General features: G+C 44.3%; 3 protein-coding genes across 6 annotated transcripts in view; 1 reads left to right on the top strand and 2 right to left on the bottom strand.

The window, feature by feature from the left end:
* Positions 1 to 15,222, bottom strand: part of SMCO1 (single-pass membrane protein with coiled-coil domains 1) — a 29,366-nt gene extending 14,144 nt beyond the window's left edge. The window contains exon 1 of the mRNA XM_048862842.2: positions 15,014 to 15,222. Coding sequence (XP_048718799.1) covers positions 15,014 to 15,150 — 137 coding nt within the window. The 5' untranslated portion in view covers positions 15,151 to 15,222. The remainder of the gene's footprint in view (positions 1 to 15,013) is intronic.
* Positions 3,308 to 15,103, bottom strand: WDR53 (WD repeat domain 53). 4 transcript variants are annotated; one of them, XM_075132298.1, is made up of 3 exons: positions 15,014 to 15,103; positions 10,799 to 11,294; positions 3,308 to 6,170 (listed from the first exon to the last, which is right to left on the bottom strand). In XM_075132298.1, the coding sequence occupies exons 2-3, from the start codon at positions 11,276 to 11,278 to the stop codon at positions 5,583 to 5,585; spliced, it is 1,068 nt and encodes a 355-aa protein (XP_074988399.1). In that variant the 5' UTR covers positions 11,279 to 11,294; positions 15,014 to 15,103; the 3' UTR covers positions 3,308 to 5,582. The 4 variants fall into 4 exon arrangements, with proteins under 4 accessions (XP_074988399.1, XP_048718793.1, XP_048718794.1 ...); XM_048862836.2 differs by lacking the exon at positions 15,014 to 15,103 and adding an exon at positions 14,373 to 14,506; XM_048862837.2 differs by lacking the exon at positions 15,014 to 15,103 and adding an exon at positions 14,305 to 14,456.
* On the top strand, positions 15,223 to 23,731 carry FBXO45 (F-box protein 45). The gene is made up of 3 exons (XM_048862841.2): positions 15,223 to 15,533; positions 16,345 to 16,701; positions 21,104 to 23,731. Exons 1-3 carry the CDS (start codon positions 15,447 to 15,449, stop codon positions 21,287 to 21,289), a joined length of 630 nt encoding a protein of 209 aa, XP_048718798.1. The 5' UTR covers positions 15,223 to 15,446; the 3' UTR covers positions 21,290 to 23,731.
* Positions 23,732 to 24,281: the final 550 nt, after the last annotated feature.

Here is a 24,281-nt window from a genome sequence, read left to right as displayed (position 1 = left end):
TGATGAGATCAAGGGGTCCCCTCACTTCCCTCCCATACAGAAGGTCAAATGGGGAAAATCCTGTAGACTCTTGGGGCACCTCCCAATAGGCATACAGCAGGACCAACAATAACTCATCCAACTCTGGCCCCTTTTCTGGGCATACATCCCCAGCATGGATTTTAGGGTCTCATTGAACCTTTCCACCAGCCCATTAGCCTGGGATTGGTAGAGGGCCGTCTTAAGATGTTTCACTCCACACACCTTCCATAGCTCATTGAACAACTGCAACATAAAATTTGCCCCCCCGATCAGACAAAATCTCCTGAGGGAAGCCCACTCTGCTGAATATAGTGAGCATGGCTCTTGCCACTGTTTCAGCGTCTGTTAGACAGTGTGATTGCCTCAGGATACCGAGTGGTGAAGTCTACCACAACTAAGATATACTTGTTCCCCCTCCAAGTGGGGAGAGACATAGGACCCGCTATGTCCATTGCCACCCTCTGGAATGCCTCCTGAATAACAGGCAAGGGACGCAGCGGAGCCTTCTGGGCTCCCACCGGTTTCTTCCTCTCCTGACACACCACACAAGTTCTACAATGATCCCTTGCATCATTCTGTATCCCAGGCCAGTAGAAATTCCTCCTTAACCTGTCATAAGTCCTCTGTACCCCAAGTGACCAGCAAAGGGACTATCGTGCGCTACCAGCACTAATTCCTTTTGGTGTTGGCTGGGTACAACCAACTGCTTATAGGGTTGGCTGGGGTCTTGGTTCTTCCCTACAGAGGCCTCCCTATACAGTTTCCCATCCTCTTCAAAAAACTTCTCCTCCACTCCCTTCCTGGAGTTCCCTCTGAGACACACTTTTTTATGCCTCAAGGGAGGCGTCAGCCCTTTGTTTACCTACAAATTCGTGACAGACAACCCTCGAGATAACATCCCCATCCCTGGGCACTGACTTCATCTCCCCTGCACCCACTCCTGGGAGTTTGTCATCTTCAGCCAGGCAGAGGCCTGACTCTGCCTCTCCCATACTTGGAAGCACCCCACCTTCCTGCATTGGCCTGTCAATAGGACCCTCCGCCACCTCCTCTATAGGTTCCAAGGTCCCCACCCCGTTTCTGGGGATTCCCTCCGAGTCACCTACTCCATGTTCCCTAGGGTAGGATGTGTTCGCTGCACTGTGGCAGACCTACAATCATCAGCTAGAACAGCCGCCTCATTGGCAGACAGTGCTCTCTCCTCCCTCTCTAGGAGTCCCTCACTGCCTTTCTTCATGCTGCAAGTTACCACACTAACAGTCCTAGTGTTGCTGAAAAAATCATTTCCCAGCAACATGTCCGCGGGGATGTCCTTGAGCATCCCCACCGCTATATCACCTTCCATACCTTCCGAGTCCACATGAACCTTTGCCGGGGGACAGGGAACCTTTGTGGCCCCACCCCTTAATGTGGGTCATCTGCCCCATCAAAACACTAGCATCTGGAACCACACTTGGTCCAACCAGAGAGAACTGAGCCACAATATCCCTCCACTGCAGACACTTCGTGCCATCAATCTTGATATCCTTAATGTGTTCCCTGTCCGCTTCACTAGGCCCGGTGTCCACCAAACTGGTGTGATAAGAGGTGGGAGTGCCCTCTGGGGCCTCAGAGCTGAGGGCAACTAAGCCAACATGGGACAAGGGAGGTTTACCCTCCTTTAATTTGGGGTAGCTGCTCTTCAGGTGCCCTGGGGAATTACAGTGAAAGCACCTTCTGGGCTCCTCTGGTTGTCCAGGAGCCCTGAGGTGAGTAACCGGGGAGTGGAGAGGTGAACGCTCAGCCTCCTTTTTCCCAGGGGTAAAACGGTGATTCTGCTTTCCCCCAACCCTGTACCCCTCTGCCAGTGGTTTGTGTTTAATTGCAGCTTGTGACTGCTCATAAGAGTCTGCAAACCCAGCTAATTCACCCACCTTTTTGTCCCACAAATACGGTTTTACATCATCATTGCACATATTCAGGAACTGTTCCTGAGTAATTAAACAACACATTTCTTCAAAGCTTGTAATGCCTTTCCCCGTCACCCACTTGTCTAACAAATCCCTCATTTCATTTGCATAAGCCACATTATTCAATCCAGATCTCCTCTTAAGACTTCTGAATTTAACCCTGTAGGTTTCAGGTGTAATCTGAAACGGTTTCAAAACCAGTTCCTTAAATTTACCATAGTTTGAAGCATCATCAATAGGTATCTTACTGAATACGTCCAGAGCTCTCCCAGTCAATTTTGCAACCACAGTGGTCATCTTTTGATCTTCAGGAATTGCCTGGAGAGTGCACAGTCTCTCAAAGGTGATGAAATATTCAGCAATATCACTGGATTCATCATACTGTGGGCATAAACATTCCCATTTGTGGATTTTTGAGGAAGTAGAGCCAGCTGCTGAAAGGTTTTCTCTCTTCTACTCCATTACAGGCAGTTCATGCTTCTGGGTCTCAGTTTAGGCCTGTATTTCTCTGTCTTTTAACTCCAGGGCTAGCTGCCTCTCTCTTTTCTTCTCCTTCTGAGCATCTTGCTATGCTAGCCTCTGGGCTTCAAGCTCTTTCTCCTTTAACTCCATGGCTCTTTTGCGAGCAACTTCCTCCCTGGCTGCTTCTGCCTCCATAGCCCTTCTGTGTGCAGCCTCCTCCCTGGCTGCAGCTGCTTCTTTGAGCCTCATTTGAAACTTGCGGTCCTTTGCCTTCTCTTTCGCTTCCAGTCTGGCCAGCTCTAGTTTTGTGGCTGCCTCACTGGTAGTCATTTTCCTGTTTTCTTGTCCTTATTTCCCTCACCCGAAATAAACAAACAGAAAATAACAAACCAGTAACCACTTTGTCGGTTTTCCAGCTAGCACACTTAAAACTCACTTAAAATCACTGCCAGTGTCTCAAAGCAATCAGCTGTGCACAATCGTGTTCAACTATGCCATTGTGATGGGCTCAGTCACAGAGACCCCCTTGCAACTGACATGCTGAAACTACCTCTGACACCGTTTTCCTTGCCCAGCTTGGGACTCCAGAACCCTGTCTTGTTGAGCCAGACACGCTACTCTGCTGCAACACAAACCCAGGGTCTGAACCACACCCACAAAGCTGCAGACTTTAACCAAAACTGTTCAGCAGGTTTCCTATCTCCAGGACCCAGACACCCAGCTCCCAATGGGATCCAAACCCCAAATAAATCTGTTTTACTTTGTATAAAGCTTATACAGGCTAAACTCATAAATTGTCCGCCCTCTAGAACACTGATGGAGAGATATGCACAGCTGTTTACTCCCACAGGTATTAATCACTTACTCTGGGTAAATTAATAAATAAAAGTGATTTTATTTAGCATAAAAAGTAGGATTTAAGTAGTTTCAAGTAATGACAGAACAAAATAAGTTACCAAGCAAAATAAAGCACAACACACAAGTCTAAGCCTAATACATTAAGAAACTGAATACAGGTAAATCTCACCCTCAGAGATGTTCCAATAAGCTTCTTTCACAGACTAGACTCCTTCCTAGTCTGGGCCCAATCCTTTCCCCGGTACACTTCTTGTTAGTTTCACCTCAGGTGGTAACAAAGGGGATTTCTCATGACTGCAGCCCCCTTTATTCTGTCCCACCCCCTTTTATGGCTTTGGCAAAAGGCGGAAATCTTTTGTGTCTCTGGGTCCCCACCCCTCCTTCTAAATGCAAAAGCACCAGGTTTAAAATGAATTCCAGTACCAGGTGACATGATCACATGTCCTGTGAGACCCCAAGCCTCCATTCTTTCTGGCCTGACTCACAGGAAGGCTTACAAGTAAATAGAGCCATTTACAGGTGATTGATTCTGAAAGCACCCTTAATGTCTTCCACTTAACATGTTTACATCAGTAATACAAGTTTATATCTTATTCTCCTAACTCCAGACATAGAAATGATACATTCATACAAATAGGATGAACATTCAGTAGATTATAAGCTTTGTAATTATACCTTACAAAAGACCTTTTGCAGAAAGCATATTCTAGTTACATTATATTCACACTCATTATCGTATTTTCATAAAGTATATGGAGTGCAACATCACAGATGTACAGTGGATTATTTTGGTAGCCAGAGGGGAATGTCTACTAAGTATTTTAGTTACAGTTTGGCTCTTTTCTTACGATAAAAGGACAATCCATCTCTCCCATTATCTTACTGCTTGCCACCAAAAAAAGCTTCTAATTGACAAACACAAATTAACCTTATTTTAGTAATCTCAGATTTAATACTTCAAAGTTCAGTATTTTTGGCAAAGATCGCTCGTTTACATGTATAAACAAAGAGATGGAAATAATTTAATTGGTCAGATTGGTTTCCAAACTGTAGAAGTAGTGCACTTTTAGCACATTAGTGATACAGGTCATCCTGGGAAAATACAATTTCTGAATTATTTGCATATCGCATAAAAGCCGAGAGTTTATTAAATAACTTCCAAGGCACAGGATTTACATTTGATCACCCCCCCCCCCCCATTTTTAAGCTAACAGTCCACCTAAGGCAAGAACCTGCTCGCCCTATTTATGCAAGGAACGCTTGAAATCAGTGATACTATTTGTGTAAGGAAGACAGCAGCATTTGGCCCTCTATATTTTTATTATACTCTGCATTTAAGTTATAAAATGCTCAACTTCACATTTTGCACAGCATATAGGGTTACATAGGATAGTCATACAAGAGCAAGCAGGAGCACAAGGAGCAGTGAGGGAGAAAGCTTTTATTAAAACAGATTTAAAAGATTTTTTCTTCTGTGACACGAAATCAGAGGAGGACAAGCCAAGTAAACAGCTGTTAACATTTCCCCCCACCCCCAATGTTGTTCCAGTCTGAAAATCCCACTTAATGATGAACTTTAATCAATTTAGCTATTTAACCCACTTCTGTAATTATTCTTAACTATATTAAATTAAAAATAGTTCAAACATGCTTGAAACCCACATTTTCAGTTGTTGCAGCTCAGATGATCAGAGAATATGTCTAATTTAGGCCTAATTTGCCAGAAATGTTGAAACAGGGAAAGCAAAGAACTAAAGAGGTAAGGAGGCAAAGCAGGAAAATTAGTAGTTTTCTTATAGTGCAGGAGTTTGAGGACTCCAGTCAATTACACCTGCAGCAAAGCTTACCACACCCATTGATTTAGTTTTTACAGAAAAGGCCACCATTTTTCTCCCAGACTGAATAGGTTCTTTCTTACAATGTTTGCATGTTACAACCTGCAGCATGAGCCTGCCTCAGTCTGCTCATTTTTGAGCCTCCCCTCAATCCATTTCAAACAAAGTCACACCTATATTCAAGATGCACCATCTTCCAACCCCCATAAGAAAATATTTACAGTGAAGATGTGCCACTACTGAAAAAGATAAAGCAATGTTACTTATGTGCATAATGTGCCACAGCAAATTCCTGGCCGCTTCTAAACATGCATAAGAGCTGGTAATTATTTAAGCTACAGGAAGTTTACTCTCCATGGTAACAAACAGGAGGGTACTCTGTAGAGAACCAGGTAGGCCAGCTCACAACAACCCAGAAAACTAGCTACTTGCCAAGATTTCCTTAAACAATGTGTGTCTAGGTTTCAGTCAGAGGATATACAGATATACAGCTGCTCTGATCCGCAACTAATACCCTCCTGAAGCCTTTGATCTCTGCATATGAAATCCAGTTCACCTTCTCTCCATGTTCTATGCTTAGTTTTGGTAAAACTCCGGCATGTTCATTTGTAACCATTGCATTGGGCTCTCCATCTCTCTTGGTGGAAGTTGGTGTTCTGGCCTTCCTCCTGTGGATGGATTTCACAGGACTCTTCAGTTGCTTCCCAACTTCACTGCTGACATCCCACAATAACACCTTCCCATCATTTCCTCCAGAAAGCAGCCAATATACTTCTGGCAGAAAGAGGACCTGTGACACCCCCAAAGTGTGACCCTTAAACCCCAGCTCCTGTTCAAACTTGACACCTGTTACCCTGAAGATCCGGATTTTACCGTCTTCACCTCCACAACCAAAGATGTTGCCACATGCTGCAACAGACAGAGAATGGGCTAGGGGAGGATTAAAGAACTGGCCAGCTGATTGGTGTTCTGCTCCCTCTGCTTCGTTCTCCTGCAGGGTCATGGTCCACAGTGGGCGAGCTTTCTGCAGGTTCCACAGCATAACCTTCAAATCAAACCATAAAAAATGACTTAGCACTACAGCTGCTGAAACAGCCTTCCTTTGGAGAGTTAAGACTCAACCCTTGAGAAGGTGGAAGTGGTGAAGAAACCACTCTGAATGCTTTCGGAGGCATCTGAGCAGTGGTAGCCATGACACACTGACAGTTTTAACTATGAAACTGAAAAAGGAACACACCAGTGTAATGGGGAATGAGAACAGTGTTGAGAGTCAGACACTTTCTCTGCCGCCTTTGGTTACCCATTTCATTTCCTTATCTGTAAATGGGGAGAACGCCTACTTCATAGTGGGGGTTGATGACTTTGTAGATAATGCTGAACATATTTAAAACATTATATAAATACTAGCCAAATTTCATGATAACATACTAACAGTTCAGGGGAATCCAAGCCTCTGTGCTCTGGACCCCCAGGGTGTTTCAAGTTCCTGGAGCCTGAATGGAGTCCAGCCACTGTCCCAAATCTGAGTCCCTTGACACTCAGGGCACAGACCAATGTTCCCTTTAATTTTTGACAGGCTGTGTGTGCAAAAAATTTCTTCTGTGCAAATTTTTGTGCTTCTGTGCAAATTTTGTGTGCGCGGTGTTTAGGATGTGTGCATGCGCACACGTGCACAGCTTAGAGGGAACAGTGGCGGAAATCTTTTATCCATCACCTCCTTCTGAGTGTTGGAACCTACTGTCCAGCTGCCTAAGGCCCTCTGGGTGCAGCACTGACCCGTCAGACCCCCTGATACTTAAACACACCCCTCTCCCAGAACTCCATCCAAAGTGTGAAGCTTCTGATTACATTGAACTCTCCCGGGGCAAAATTGTGAATGCTTAACACATACTGATAGACAGGCTTTGCACTGATTCTAGCACAATTGCTCTTTAACAGATAAAGCACAGGAGGCCACACATGATACAAAGGTTTCAGAGGAACAGCCGAGTTAGTCTGTATTCGCAAAAAGAAAAGGAGTACTTGTGGCACCTTAGAGACTAACCAATTTATTTGAGCATGAGCTTTCGTGAGCTACAGCTCACTTCATCAGATGTTTACCGTGGAAACTGCAGCAGACTTTATATACACACAGAGAATATGAAACAATACCTCCTCCCACCCCACTGTCCTGCTGGTAATAGCTTATCTAAAGTGATCAACAGGTGGGCCACATACATTTGAAATTGCAAGATCCCTCACTTGCTAGCTGGCCCTTTCCTTGGGGTACCATATGGGTCCAGGAAGGCAGGGTGTTACAAGGTGAGTGATTTCTCCCTCAGACTACAGTAAATGGCCCCAACCCCAGCTGAGCAGACCATCCTCTGCCCTTTTCAAACCTTCAGCCTCCCCTTAAGGCAACACCCTTGCCAGCTTCCCCACAGGAGGGCAAACCCTTGTCAAGTGACTTTGTTGCTGTGACTTCCCCTGCTAAGCAGTTCTTCTGGGCTAGGACCAGTCTTTTGTCTGGAGTGAATAGGTTTCCTATGATTGGGTACTTAGGAGTCAACTACCTTCTACTGTTGTTCTGACACCACCTTTGGAATTTTTAACCCAACATGGAAGGAAGTACACCATAGAGAAGTCAAAAGGCTGCATGTTCAAAATGGAGTTTGCAGCCTGACTGACACATAGGGTTCATTAGCTCATACACAATCCATGAATTGTACAGCTATATTCCCAATTTATCACACCACAGTATTTGCAACCCTCAGTGTAGCATTGCGCTACTGCATGAGAAGTGAAACTGACTAGAAACAGGCCAGTCTAGTTTCTCTAGCAAGGCTGGGTAAAATATAAAAATGAAACATTATCAATTTTAACAGGTAGTGGCCCTTTAACAGTAACCGCCTAAGTCTCCAAAACAGCACACAGGGATTTACCTGCATAGTTCCCATTATCAGTTGGGGGAAGGGGACCACAACCCAAATTCCATACTCACCTCACTGAACATTTGAGTTCACTTATTTGAAGAGACAATACAAGATGATCAGAATCGTTTCCTGTATTATCATAATCTGGTGAGAACACATCTCCAGATGATAAAACTTAATAAGACTCTACCACCTGCAAAATCCCCATATTGCAATAAATATGCTTCCAAATGGAGCATTATTTGACTTCCAGTACTGCAAGTCAGAATTATGGATGAGCCACCCAACAGGGTTAGGATGTGTGTTAGGTGGTAATGCAAAAAAAATGATGTTACTGGCTGGTGAATCTTGCCCACATGCTCAGGGTTCAGCTGATCTCCATCTTTGGGGTCAGGAAGGAATTTTCCTCCAGGGCAGATTGGCAGAGGTCCTGGGGGTTTTTCACCTTCCTCTACAGCGTGGCGCACGGGTCACTTGCTGGAGGATTCTCTGCACCTTGAAGTCTTTAAACTATGATTTGAGGACTTCAATAGCTCAGACATAGGTTAGGGGTTTATTACAGGAGTGGATGGGTGAGATTCTGTGGCCTGTGTTGTGCAGGAGGTTAGACTAGACGATCATAATGGTCCCTTCTGACCTTAAAGTCTATGAGTCTACTGAGCTACAGGAACACAAGGAAGCTTCAGAAACTGTAAAAACATCTATTCTCTCCCCCACCCCACCCCCAGCACGTGAGAAAAAGACATATAAAAGGACAAGACTCTGACCAAAATATTCAAACCTGGTGTGTAAAGTTAAGCTCCTAAATCTATATTTAGGCACCTTAAAATAAATGGCCTGATTTTCAAAAGTGCTGAGTGCCTGCACCTCCCATTAACTTCAATTGATTTCTTGGGTACTCAGCACTTCTGAAAATTATTTCTCAAAGTACTTAACTATAGATTTAGGAACTTTAGGCAACCAGGTTTCCAAATCTTAACCACTATATAAAAAAGTCTGCCTTTACTGAATTACAGCTACATTATGAATTCAAAAATTGAGGTTTATAATGAACACTATCACCTTAACTAGAACATGACAAATGTGATAGTGCTCGTGGGAATTAGTATATATGCAGCTAAAGTCATAGGATGAACACTCAAAGCTGTTTTTTTTCCCCTCTCAAAACTTAGAGGCAAGTAAATAAAATAGCAGTGACCTGTAGAGATGGCTATGCCAGTTCCAGGAGTACCCCACCCCTCAGGATATCCTGGAAATACGCATCCAGTGTCAGGTTTTGAATCTGAAAGCCCTTCCATACAAAAGTAGTCCTTTAACGTCAAGGGGCCTATTTGCAGGACTACACCCTAATAAGCTATCAAAACCTGGGTACTGCAATGTTTGGAATGTTGTTTGCATTAAGTTTATATCACTCCCCCAGTGGATTTTGCCTTCAAGAAAAAAAAACAGACCCCAGCATCTCTATGCTCAAAGAATAACCTGAGTCATGTTTTATCATTGGAGGATTAATAAAGGGTACATTGTCAAAGTTAGGGTATACTCCCAAACTGACTTTCCCCCTATCTTTTTGCAAAGTCCATGTGATTCAGTAACATTTAAATATTTTTCTTTAAAAAAAGAAATCTAGTCCTAAACAGTAAACCTAAAGTTGGAATTTGAAGTGAGGTAGAGGAAGGACAATTTAAAAAAAGTAATTGATTTCATTTAAACTTTCAAGAGGTTATTAAAACAAAGGAATAACCCATTAAATTTTAAACAAAAACCTCGTTATCATTGTATGTATCAGTCAAATGTGCTTTTAACTAATCTGTATTAAATGTCAGAACAGTAGTATCAAAGGTTAACCCTTTTTGCAAACCACTCACAAAGTTCTGTTTGCAATATTTAATATATTTGCAATATTGGAAAAAGTCAGTATGCATAAAGAAAAACAATGATAGTTAATGTGGTGCAAGCTCTTTACAGCCACCTTCTGTCATGATTTTTCCCCTTTCTTCACACCAGACAGAACCTCTGAGTCTTGGCTAATTCAGGCTTTGGGTGATTTGACCTGTGATCTGTTTGTTGACGACAGACTGAAGTTCTCAGCCACAACTATCCAAGGGCTGTTCCTCTCTGTCTTAGGCTAGTTGCTTTTTTTAGCTCTGCTGCCACTTCTCACACCCCCTTTGAAAGAATACTGTAATTCAGTGACACTCAGACCTCAGTGGTTCAGAAGCCAAATTGGTGATCAACATTACCCAAAAGAGTCATAGTAGTGTGAATTCATTCTTTCATTTACTATAGTGCTATACATTCATATTTAAATATGAATGGGTTTATATTATATATAAATATATACAAATAATTATCACAGCAAAATGAGTGACCAAGTATTATTTTATCAACTAAAATTGGTTAATAACATAGTAAAAGTGCATTCTGATTGGTTAATAATAAAATCATAGTATTTTAATATGTGCTGAAAAAAGCCACAGGAGGCGCATTAAAGAGCCACTTGCTACTCGCGAGCCTCAGTCTGAGTATCACTGCTCTAATTCCTGCTTTCCCAACTCTTTTATAATAAAGGAAGGCAACAATAGAAACAATGCAACTACTGTGCAGAAAACAGCATTATGAATATCCTCACTATACTGCTGGCTATTATGGTGGGACCACATTAGGAGTGTTGGAGAGCCACATTAACTATCATCCAATTACTCATATCCGGTTGATATTTTAAGATCTCTAGCCATCATCCACCATCTACTATAAAAATCACCTTCATGTCCAGTCCACAAGACACAAGGCTTTGAGGGCGCTGAGGTCGAAAGGCAACTGAGGAGCAGATGTTTGAATGCCTCCTCAAGGACCGGCTGACTTTCTTGTTTTCCAAGTTCATAATTTTTATTGCCCCAGAGTCATCTGCAGCAGCCAGGACACTGTCTATCTCATTCACTGACAGGCAATTGATCTCTTCTTCATTCAGACGAAAGCATTCAACTGGCCCCTTAAGGGATCTGACATCCAATACACTAATGGTTTCACCATGGGAGGTGTACAGCCTGCTGGGATAGGTGGGAGAGAACACAACACAGGTGACATCATCTGCCCTCGGGAGCTGTATCTGTCCTAAATGAATCCCCTCCTCATTCCAGATTGTGAGTTCTCCTCTCTCTGCTCCTGAAGCTACCAGCCCTTCTTTGTTTACATTCAAGCACAGTATAGAAGAGGAATGTCCATTAGTCCACTTGACTGCCATGATACTTCAAAGGAGTCTGTGAAAGAAAACAAATTGATGTTAGGGAAGGGTTTTTCCTATTACAGTAAAAAATTAAGAATGAAAGCATGCTTGGCTGACACAGTGACATGTACTGAATGGGATACTAGTGTCCCTAAGGTAAAACAGACACCTGTATAGGTAAGCACATTAATTGGGACTTGGGCTCAAACACTATTGATGTTTTGCATCATCCCCTGGTTGCTCTATTGTGAGAAGTGCTCTGTCCGGTACATGAACTAAATTAAATCACGTTCTGCTTATCTTGAGTAGCTGTCTAGGTGGAAGTTACTTCAGCTGCAACCCCTGCAACAAGGACTGTCTTTTCATTATGTGCATATAGCGCTCAGCACAATGGGGTCACAGTCTCTGACTGGGGTATCTAGGTGCTATCACAACACATAAGTTAAAGTTTCTATTGCACTTACTGAAAAGAGTAGGGGAAAAATCTCAGGACTTGTTTACACTTTCAGAGCTGAAGCAGTGCAGCTGAATCCTGTAGCACTTAGTGAAGATGCTACCTATGCTGACAGGAAAGTTTCTCCCATTTGTGTGGGTACTCCACCTCCGCAAGAGGCAGTGGCTATGTTGATGGGAGAACCCCCCCACCTCCGCCCCGTCAACATAGCGCTGTCTACACCGGGGGTTAGGTCTGTTAACTGTCACTCAGAGGTGTGGTGTTATATTGACATAAGTTCCTAGTGTGACCAAGCATTAATATCCTGGCCAACACTCCCTTTTCATAAAACAAATTCTAAGGTTCCAAGCTGTGTGAAATCTACCATTTACAGCATGACTACTTCCTCTGACTACACAGTCACTAAACTGCTTTGTAAAGCACACAGATACCTAGAGTAAGAAAATTGCTGTATAAGACAAAGTTCTATTCTTCCTAAACAATAAGCTTATTTTGATAATGGTGGGGTTTGCATGAAGTAACATCATCACTGTAAGCAGAACAAATACAATCGTTTAGCTATATACAGCACTACCCACATAAGCAGAAAGGAAACATACAAAGATGAGATATGGAAAAACTGAAATGAAAAAATAAAAAAGGACTCCACCAGTCTAGTGTCAGTGAAGCCAGAATGATGTAAACTGGTGGAGGTCGGAGGAACTGAGTTAATTGAGGGATGAAGTGAACAAGTTTAAATATGAGATCAGAAGGGAGGAAGTAACCTGTTGTTCAGAGCCATTGAGAGAGAAAAGGTTGAGGAACTTTCTTTGGTGCTTTGACTTTAGCTATTGAATTTTCAGGTAAAAGAGACCAGCATCTAAAACTATAAAAATGTGATGTGCAAAAAACTGTATTCAGCATTTTTCTGAAGTTGCTGGAAGCCTCATCAGAGGAGGAATTCAGCATTTGTGTAAGGTAAAACTTTTTGCTCGTTTGGCCCCATTGCTGGTCCTAAAGTACGAATCACCACCAGTCTCCAGCTTCTTGCGTGTGACACCACTGCTTGCAGTCTGCTGGTACACCTGTCCTAGAACCTCACTGCCAACCCACTCTATGGGGCAAAGAAAGCCACTTTGAAAAAGTGTGGATTTTCTTTAAAAAAACCTTGCTAGTATTTATAAACCCACACGTTTTTAAAAAAGTGGGTCTGTAAAATATTTTACATTTTAGTATAATAGGATATAAAGAACATGATAAAACCATGCTGAATTCCTTATACACGGCACTTACTTTACTATGGGGTTGCAAGGTGGCACATACCTGCATGTGACACTGCTAGCAGAATGCTTTTACAGAACGTCACATACCAGGAGTTGGAGATCTGTGGCTGGTCCAGACTTCCCAGGGCTTGAACTTTAGCTAACTTGAATTTACTAATGTGCTTGATGACCATGTTTACCCTTATTAGTTGGAGTCATCAGCAAGTATGTCTAAAGCTCTGCTCCTGCAATTGGACCCACCTGGAAGGACCCTGGCACCTATATGAATCATATTGTAGGCTAGGGCCTAAAATTGTTGAGGCTTTGTAAACAGCTTTACATATTATGGTTGAAACAACACAAATATATTAAGTATTTCAGCAATTTGTCATTCCAATTCAAAGTGTGATAAGAAGCATCGCCTCTATTTTAAACCAAACATGATTTGTTCAAATTTTGTGGTGGAGGCAAAGATCAATGATGTTAAATATATTAATATGATTTTAAATGGTAAACTCTTGGCAGCAGGGATCTTTTTAAAACTATACAGCACATCTAACAAAGCTCTTTGCGTGCACACAGGGGTAGGACATGGCTGTAGGGGAGGTTTACAGTTGGGGGTGGCAGTCATAGGCAAAGGCCCCTGGTGGCGGGGATGAGCAAGAGGAACGATGGGCAGCTGTAGGCAAAGCTCTCCCCTCCTCCCCCCATGGGATGGATGAGAGTGGGTTTGTGTGGAAGTGACTGTAGTCAAAAGCCAGTGGTGGTGACTGGGGATCGAGGGGGGTATAGGAAAGGCCCAGGGGGTAAGCAGGAAGAGGGTGGCCGTATGAAAGGGCCCCTGCAAAGGGAAGTGAGTGGAGTGCAGGTGGCTGGAGGAAAGGACCTGACAGGTATGGCTGGATGGAAGACCAGGAAAGGGGGGGGTGTTTGGGGGTGGCTGTAGGGAAGGCCTGGGGTGTGTGTGAGGAGGACGGCATGAGGGAGGTTAGCGGGGGAATGGTAGGAAAGGCCCAGGGGGAGGATTAGCCGGGGGGGGGGGCAGGGTGGCTGGAGGGAAGGCCCGATGCGGGGGGAGAGGTTGGGTGAGGGAGATGGCTCGAGGTAAGGCCCGAGCGGGGGCGGGGTGAGTGGGGTGGCTGAAGGGAAGGCCCAGGTGAAGGGGAGAGGGCTGGAGGTAAGGCCTGCGCGGAGGGGGAGGCTCGAGCGGGGTGAGCAGGGAAGGCGATAGCTAGCAAGAAGGCCGGCGTGGGGGGAAGGGAAATAACTATAGGCAAGGAGCGGGGGACGGGGGGAAAGGCCCAGGAAGGATGAGCTGGAAGGAAGGCCAGGGGATAAGCAGCTCCCACCGCTCGCTCTTGTCCGTGCTGCGAGGGAGACGAGGGGGTGAAGGCCGCTGGAAAGGAGGCCGCGTTACCTCTAAGTACACCAAGCACCCAGCTTCCCCGCGTGACCCGCCTGTTCCGGCGCAGCATAATTACGTCAACTCAACGGACTTCTGTGTCTCCTCTATGGCCAAGGTAGTGTACGCTGAGGCGCATGCGCTCCGAGATCCTATGACAGCTCTGCCCTTAACCAACATGGTGCCCCTGCTTTCACTCTCTCCTGGTACAAAGTAGGAGTGAAGCTGCTGTGGAGAAGGCCGGGTGGATGGGCTGGGCATCGCTAACTACTATGTTCCCGGGATAAACTGTGGCACTCTGGAATCTCAGTTGGACCCCTCCTGCCCAACCGCAGAGCTCACTTCCGCCCGCACTTGTCGCCAGTCCGGGGAGGGCAAACAGCTCGCGCCGCCCCGCACTGTATTGCCGGTTGCCGCGAGGCTGGCTAGTGTGGCTGGCGCCGCCTCAGGGGCTGGTACCGCGGCTCGCGCCGTCGCGGGGGGTCTCGCGGAACGGGCGGCGGCGGCTGTTGCCGGCCGGCCGGCCGGCGCCGAGAGGAGGGGCGAGCGGCCGGTGAGCGCCGCCAGAGGCGATGGCGGCGGGCGGCGGCGGGGGCGCGGCGGGGGGCACGGGTTGGCGGCTGCCCGGGAGGGTGCTGGAGCTGGTGTTCTCCTACCTGGATCTGCGGGAGCTGCGCAGCTGCGCGCTGGTCTGCCGGCTGTGGCACCGCGTCCTGCACGGTGACGAGAACAGCGAGGTGTGGCGCAGCCTGGCCGCCCGCAGCCTGGCCGAGGAGGCGCTGCGCACCGACATCCTCTGCAACGTGCCCACCTACAAGGGCAAGGTGAGCGGGGCTTCGCCACAGGCCCCCAGCGGCCGAACCGCCCCGGCGGGGGGCAGGGCTGGCGGCTCGTGCTGCGCCGCCGGGATCGCTGCAGGGCCAGGGCACCCCGCGCGGCGATAGCGACTGTGCAGGGCCGGCCGGCGCTGTCCGCGCACCCGGGCACTTTTGGGGGAGACCCTCCCGCCGCGCCCGCCGTCCCGGCCCCAGCGCTGCCAGAGCCGTTATCTACTCCCTGAAATGACTGTTCTCTACCTTCGCCTTGACAATGGGACTGGCCTATGGAGAGCAGGTTTTCCCTGGCTGCGCCTCCCCACACCCACTGCCCAACTTCCATCTCCCCTGTTGGAAAACGGCAAGTAGATCTGGTGCTGCTGAATTGTCATCTTCTTGCAAGGAAGGCTTGTCTTAAGCTGCCGCCATAGTATTAAGCGTTGGTCTTACCAGCTGTTCAAAGCAAGTCTGGTCAACTGTGCTTAAAATACTCTGCACAGCCAGGAGGCTGTCCCCATTGCTGTGGCCTGGGAAGCTGAAATCGGGTTGGCTATTTGAAAAATTTCCCTAATATTGACAGGGCTTTTAATTGCTTGTCTTACAGGTGCCCTCCACTTCCTACCATTCCCCTCTGTTCTCTCTACTGCTCTGTGTCAGGGGCTCATGTACTCTGGTTCCCTAGTCTCTGGAGTCTTCAACCAGTAAACCCACTATCCTGCATATAGGTGCTGACTCTGGGTGCTCCGGGGCTGGAGCACCCACAAGAAAAAAATAATGGGTGCTCTGCACCCACTGGCAGCCCCACAGATCAGCTCCTCCCACAGCCCTCCTGCCTGCCACAATCAGCTGTTCAGTGGTGTGCAGGAGGCACTGGCAGGGAGGGAGAGGAGCAGGGGTGGGAAGAGGTGCGGGAAGGGTCGGAGGTGGGAGCTTGGGGGAAAGGGTGAAGTGGGGGCGGGATCTGGGGTGGAGTGGGGGGGGGTTGTTGAGCACCACTCGGGAACTCAGGAACTTGGCACCTCTGATCCTGCGTACTTTTGTGTCTCTTCTACACTGGTTTTAAAAAAAAGTTTGAAATTTGGTGGGAATGAGCTGTAGGATGTTAATGAATTAATTCATTTTATGATTATTCCCTCCACTCAAAAATCCCTTCTTTCTTCCTGTGGTTTTAGGTACGGGCCTTTCAACATGCTTTCAGCACCAATGACTGCTCCAGGAACGTGTACATCAAGAAAAATGGATTTACATTGCACCGGAACCCCATTGCTCAGAGCACAGATGGGGCAAGGACCAAGATTGGTTTCAGTGAGGGTCGTCATGCTTGGGAAGTTTGGTGGGAGGGCCCTCTTGGCACAGTGGCAGTAATTGGAATTGCCACAAAACGGGCTCCCATGCAGTGTCAGGGCTATGTAGCACTGCTGGGCAGTGATGACCAGAGTTGGGGGTGGAATCTGGTGGACAATAATTTGCTACATAATGGAGAAGTAAATGGCAGTTTCCCACAGTGCAATAATGCACCAAAATACCAGGTGAGTGAGACTAAGCACCAGCTAGAGGCTCTACTGCATCTGTAAACAGTTCTTCTTCAAGAATTGTTGGGCAAGAAAAAGACTTCATTGCCTAATAAGCCTTAACACTGTTCTTTAATATGTCCCTTTTCTATTATAAAAATGTCTGTTTCCTAAACTGGTCAGACATGGCAATGTATACAATATGTTTACCTTTTGAGGGGAAAAATTTACCTGATAACCTTTTTTCTAATTTACTGGTTTATTTTAGATTACATCCCTATATGGTATACGGATTCTGGATCCTACATTGTCTCTTCCAGTTAGAATGAAATTAATATTGAACCTTTCTTTTATCTCAAATCTTATTTGATATTATCCTGCATTCATACAGTTCATTGAAAGGAAGCTACCTCTTTTTTTTTTTTTTGTAATAAAAGGTACTAGAGCATTCTAAATGTTTTAACCAGGGATTTGTCCACCAATAACAGGGCTGTGTTTGATAAGCATTATGTCTTTTTGGTACATCCCAGTGTTAAGTGTGCTGAGTCTAGTCGGTAATTGGATAGGAATTCTCCAAGGAAGTCCTGGGTGATGTAGAAGTGATGTTTATTCAATAATTGATATTCTTAGAGGTGACATCTTTTGGATGAAACATAACATTGATGTTCAGATAACTTGCCATAATTAGGGAGTGTGTGGCACTTTTCCCCCCCAAAATTGTGGTATTTAGCTTTGGCCAAATTCCACTTTTGGTTAACTATGTTCTGCCTACTAGATTTTCTGACAGTACAGCTTCAATTGAATATGCTATACTTCCTGACTTACACTATTATGTAGTGTTGTTGTGTGATGTTCCACTTCAGATGTGGCTGCATTTTAGTCGGTGAACATTGTTTAAATGTATATTTATATATAATATTCCTAAATCCCCACTCTAAGTAAAGTTAGCTATCTGAGTGGTATGTTCTGTGTAATGGCACTTAAATTTAAAAAATTGCACTTTTTTCTGAAACATGTATCTATGATTTTTATGAGTAAAACATAATATTACTGTAATTTAAAGATCAGAGAGATTATTTTTTCTGTAGTTGATTTTCTGTGTTTGATAACACTGTGTGTAGTCACTCTACCTATTTACTTTGTTTCAGAGTAACAGCTGTGTTAGTCTGTATTCGCAAAAAGAAAAGGAATACTTGTGGCACCTTAGAGACTAACCAATTTATTTGAGCATAAGCTTTCGTGAGCTACAGCTCGCTTCATCGGATGCATACTGTGGAAACTGCAGAAGACATTATATACACAGAGACCATGAAACAATACCTCCTCCCACCCCACTCTCCTGCTGGTAATAGCTTATCTAAAGTGATCACTCTCCTTACAATGTGTATGATAATCAAGTTGGGCCATTTCCAGCACAAATCTAGGTTTTCTCACCCCCCCCCCCCCTTTTTTCCAAAAACCACACACACAAACTCACTCTCCTGCTGGTAATAGCTTATCCAAAGTGACCACTCTCCTTACAATGTATATGAAAATCAAGGTGGGCCATTTCCAACACAAATCCAGGTTTTCTCACCTTCCGACCCCCCCCACACAAACTCACTCTCCTACTGGTAATAGCCCATCCAAAGTGACCACTCTCCCTACAATGTGCATGATAATCAAGGTGGGCCATTTCCAGCACAAATCCAAGTTTAACCAGAACGTCTGGGGGGGGGAGGGGTAGGAAAAAACAAGGGGAAATAGGCTACCTTGCATAATGACTTAGCCACTCCTAGTCTCTATTTAAGCCTAAATTAATAGTATCCAATTTGCAAATGAATTCCAATTCAGCAGTTTCTTGCTGGAGTCTGGATTTGAAGTTTTTTTGTTTTAAGATAGCGACCTTCATGTCTGTGATTGCGTGACCAGAGAGATTGAAGTGTTCTCCGACTGGTTTATGAATGTTATAATTCTTGACATCTGATTTGTGTCCATTTATTCTTTTACGTAGAGACTGTCCAGTTTGACCAATGTACATGGCAGAGGGGCATTGCTGGCACATGATGGCATATATCACATTCACGAAAGCTTATGCTCAAATAAATTGGTTAGTCTCTAAGGTGCCACAAGTACTCCTTTTCTTTTCACCTTGATTATCATACACATTGTAAAGAGAGTGGTCACTTTGGATGGGCTATTACCAGCAGTAGAGTGAGTTTGTGTGTGTGTGTGGGGGGGGGGGGGGGGGGCGGAGGGTGAGAAAACCTGGATTTGTGCTGGAAATGGCCCAACTTGATTATCATACACATTGTAAGGAGAGTGATCACTTTAGATAAGTTTCAGAGGAACAGCCGTGTTAGTCTGTATTTGCAAAAAGAAAAGGAGTACTTGTGGCACCTTAGAGACTAACCAATTTATTTGAGCATGAGCTTTCGTGAGCTACATCTGATGAAGTGAGCTGTAGCTCACGAAAGCTCATGCTCAGATAAATTGGTTAGTCTCTAAGGTGCCACAAGTACTCCTTTTCACTTTAGATAAGCTATTACCAGCAGGAGAGTGGGGTGGGAGGAGGTATTGTTTCATGGTCTCTGTGTATATAATGTCTTCTGCAGTTTCTACAGTATGCATCCGATGAAGTGAGCTGTAGCTCACGAAAGCTTATGCTCAAATAAATTGGTTAGTCTCTAAGGTGCCACAAGTACTCCTTTTCTATTTACTTTGTGTGGTCAGTTTCCTTTGTTTGGGTCTTTTACATCCTAACAGGAAAGGAGGGTGGGGAAGAACTTAAAACCGGGGTGTGCAAACTTTTTGGCCTGAGGGCCACATCAGAGTTCCAAAACTGTATGGAGGGCTGGGTAGGGAAGGCTGTGCCTCCCCAAACCCTAACTGCCCCCTCCCACTTCCTGCCCCCTGACTGCCCCCCTAAGAATCCCCAACCCATCCAACCCCCCCTACTCCTTGGCCCCTAACCGCCCCCCGGGACCCCACCCCCTATCCAACCCCCCCTGCTCCTTGACTGCCCTGACCCCTATCCACATCCCCACCCCCTGACAGGCCCCCCTCTAAAGCCCCATTCAGAATGCCGCCCTGCAAACATGGGCGGAGGACTCAGGAGGAGCAGGGGCAGCCATGCAGTTGGAGAGAAGCAGCGGTTTCCCCTTCAAAGCACCACTTCTCTCCCGCCGGCTGTGCAGCCGCCCGGTGCTCCTCCTGAGTCCTCCACCTGCATTTGTCGCCCGCCTACTCCCCTGAGGCTGCAGGTGAGCCTCCCTTCCTGGTTTCCTCTGCCCCCACAGTGCAGCCCCCTCCCACGGTGGCGGCACGGCGAGCTGAGGCTGTGGGGGAGGGGGGACAGCAGGAGAGGGGCTAGGGGCTAGCTGGGCCCGGCAGGCCGGGCCCGCAGGCCATAGTTTGCCCACCTCTGACTTAAAACCATAGCAATGGTCATGGAGACTCAAGGATATGGTGTAGACAAAACTGTTTTGATCTTAGTTTTTAATTGACTTGATTTCAAGTTGATGTCTCTTTAAAGTATGCTTGAATTAAGTAAAACATGTGAGATCTTTCTTTTCATAAAATAAAGACTAAAAAGTATACATTCTTAAGTGCCCTCTTATAAGTTAGAGGTTAAAGGAGACTACATCTGAGGGTAGCTTGACTCTTCCACAACATAGGAGCTTGTGCAATATCATGTTACTGCTTGCTGTTGGGAGCTGTGACTTATTTAAATTTCAAATCATGCTCTAGGTAAATGAACTGACATGCAATATCATGTTTATATGCTGATCTGTGATTCTCCTGGCACAGACAATGTTTATTACTCTCATATCTTTTTTTTCTTTTGGCAAAAACAAATGGGAAAAGCCTACACATAGTTCTGAAATTTCCTGCTCTATCGGTAAATAAGAGTGTAATGCCGATGTTCAGAGTGCATGCTTGGCCAGAAAAGTGGTTTAGTGCACCTGGCATAGAGTATCTACTTTCTTAAAACCAGTTCCGTGGCTTTAAAAGCTCTCTGCAAAGGCTTTACCTATTTATCATAATGAAAGCTATATTCAGAGTCATGGGAAATACAGGGTGGAGGCCATTACAAAATAGCCACATACTGCAGAACACTGAAGTAGATGTAATGCAGTGTATTAATTCTTATTGCCAGAACAGTCACATGTGAAGAGTCACATTTGGTGGTTGTACCCTATATGGGGTATTTAGCATTGTGATTGTTAACTTGAAATTTTATGTACAGCTATACAGAATCTTGTGAGCATTCAGTAAAACTGACACTCACAGAAAAAATAATTCATTTTTATTGAGAAACAGAAACACACCCTTCTCCTAAGGTCTTCTGTTCTACTGTCTATGTGCCTATTTGTTTTATTTCCCTTTTGATTGGTCTCTTTGAATATTGCCTGACTCTTCTTCCTATCTCCATTTGCAGATAGGTGAGAGGATTCGAGTAATCTTGGACATGGAAGACAAGACATTAGCCTTTGAGCGAGGCTATGAGTTCTTGGGAGTTGCATTCAGAGGATTGCCAAAGGCTTGCCTATATCCAGCAGTGTCTGCTGTGTATGGCAACACAGAGGTGACTTTGGTCTACTTGGGAAAACCTCTAGATGGATAACATTGTTTCATTGGGACATCAAGATCTGGAAGGTCTGGAGGAGAAATCTGCACGTTGGTTAGAAGGAAAGATGAACTTGAAATAAAGTGTGGGTGCGTGTGCAAGAAACATCCAGGAAAACAAAGAATTGTGATTTGGAGAACCAGCCATACTGCAGGAATAGTTACATTTCCTTTTTCTACCAAGCCAGAAAAATCCTCACGGTTGGAGTTGGTTGAGTGGGCAGTTCACACATGCATGTTGCAACAGATTTCATTGCTAAGATGGCTGTGTGTGACATCAAATATGTAAGGAAAGATTTTATAGAAGTGCTTGAGGAAATTAACCTGAGATTTGTAGGTAGCGTGTTTTGTGAAAGACTCCCATTTTAAAACGGTTCCTTCCGGGCCAGCGTGGCTACCAGAGGAGAAAGAGTCTGGTTGGGTTTTATTTATATTTTTTAACGTATTGAGAAGCATGGTCTACCTGGACTGCACTTCTCTTATACAATGAGATATAAAATGTGTGCAGCTATTTTTAAGTGTATTTTAAAGGTTGTATATACAGAACATGTAAAAAAAAAAATCCTGTTAAACAAAACAAAAGGGTGGCTTTGTTCTAAACTGGGATATAATTTCTTAAAGGAAAAACCACTACATGGCATCAGAACAACCTCTGCTGAGAGATAGACAACATAACATGCTTTATAACACTTGCATGCATCTTGGGATGCTTTTGTGGAAGAAGGTGTTACATATGCTCATTTGGATGTGGTAGAAAGTTTCCATGGCTAGAGCAATTTTTGTTTGTTTTCTTGACAAAAAGAAGTCCCCCATGAGTTTTATTAGGCCACAAATCCTGATCCCTATTAACAAGGGATGCAAACCAGTTTACTGGGTTGATCTTCCTCTTGATGCAGAAAAACTAATTCATCTTTAAGAAGTCGTAAAGTTTATAATATTGTAAAATGAGGCTTTCAAAGTAATATGAAAAACAATGTTTAACTTCCTGGGTCTCGATTTTATTTTCCTGTTAAAAATGTTTTAATAAGGATTCAAGGCTTTCTTTTACTTGACTTAAATTGGGTATTTAAAAAACAAACGCCCCAATATCCAGGTATGGGCTCTGTCCACCTACAGCCAAGAGTAGTAAAACTCTCACCTCCCACTGACAGGAATTCTGGATCAGGTCTGTTGTGGGGAGTCTTCACCCATTTCATTTTTCTAAAAACTATTTTTCACAAACTTGTCAGCATTACAATACTCATGGAATCTGAGAAGACTGTGATACCAAATCAGTTGTGTCCTAAGAAAGTACATGTAGGTGCTGTAGCAGCTGCTTTCCACAGAGGCTGAAAGCTCAGCAGTGGTCTAGGAAACTGCCAGCTTCCACAATGAAAAATGCAAAGTTAGCCTCCAACCTGGCAGTAACATGTTAACCTCTAAGCCCTGAGGCCAGCCCTTGGTACTAAAATTTTATTATTATTTTTTTTTTAATGATCCTCCAAGTTACACAGAGCTATCTTAACTGTTTCAGGATTATTGGTAAAATGCTTTGAGGGACGAAGGAAGGAAACATTTGTACAAACCCTTAATTTGTCTGTGCTAGAGAATCTGAATCATGTAATCTCAGACATATCTTTGAGTTCTCTGTGTATGGGCATGAGAGGAAGTTCTTAAATTATTGATTTCATTTTTTTCTGTTATCTGATGAAGGCAGGGGAAATGGTACAGGTAGCTGTCTGGAATAATTGGGGTGCTGCTGAAGAACTAGGTTTGGAATGCTTTTTACATAATATATAACAGGGTTCTGCCCTGGAACAGACTCTGTTGTTGCCACTTGAAGAGTTTTAAAAAATATTTATTTGTTTTATGTGTAGTCTGTTACTTAAAGGGAATATCTGTTGAGGTCAGTTTCTCTTGTCTGTTTATTTGAAAACAAAATGCACATTAAGAAATGAAAGACCTTTTAAAACATGGAACTGAAACATGGAACAGTTGTATGAGGTGAGATGTGAATAACTTTTAGAAAAATCTATTGTTACAAACATTTACTATTTGTACTAGATTGTAAACTATATATCAGTACAGCAGAACATTATGGCATTAATTTAAAAACTGTCCTAAAATGAAAGAAAAACTTCAGTTAGATTAATGTGCTCTTTAAATGAGTCTTGGAAGGCGTGGCCTCTGCACTTGTTTATGGAATCCAAGTAGATATAGTTAATCCCAAGAACTGTTCCAGAGAATTCTGTTCATGAATTAGGTTTCATTTTTGTTTTTCAGGTAATGTCATTCCCTCTTTCCCTATAAATTAGAAGTGGTGGAAGCTGAACATTCCTTTCCTTGGGGGGCAGGGGGTGGGGAACATCTTGCTTATGTAAACTTCTTATAACTTATTACTGGAGACCAATGCTAGTTGTACAAAATATTAAAATAAACTCTGTTACAACATAAAAGGAAATGTTTGTGTATTGTTATAACAGCATTCACAGCATGTTGGTGGGGGAGTTGAAGTAGCAATTTTGAGAGTGTTGAATTGGAGAAATTTCATTAAGTCCAACTGCCAAAAAGGTGAGGCCTATTGTGACTGGTTTCTGCTGTTTGATTTGTAGTATGGGCATTTAAAAAAAAAAAAAAAAGGCCCTGGCCAATGATTGTAAAGAGCTTGTAACTCAATGGTATGTATATGTGCTTGTGTACTCTTTGAAACACAGGGAATCTCACAGGTGACTTTAACGCAATTGGGAGCACTCTCCCTAAGAGCCAGAAAGATGGTTCAAGTTTCATACCAGGAGATGAGTTGATATTCATTGCTGAGACTGCACTGCGGTGTGTGCAGTGCTGCACAGAGAGTTCTTTCTGCCACTCTGTGGCTCTTGATGTGAAACTTAAAGGTTGTGGGTACCTTTAAGGAGAATGGGTAAACGTTTCCCGTCTTGATAAGAGACTCCAGAACAGGGGTTCTCAAACTTTTTTTGTTGGGCCCTCCTTTGAAAATATTTCAGGTTGTG

This window comes from Caretta caretta, chromosome 9, assembly GCF_965140235.1.
Source record: "Caretta caretta isolate rCarCar2 chromosome 9, rCarCar1.hap1, whole genome shotgun sequence".
In the NCBI taxonomy this organism is placed as follows: domain Eukaryota; kingdom Metazoa; phylum Chordata; order Testudines; family Cheloniidae; genus Caretta; species Caretta caretta.
This window is presented reverse-complemented; position numbering and strand designations above follow the sequence as displayed.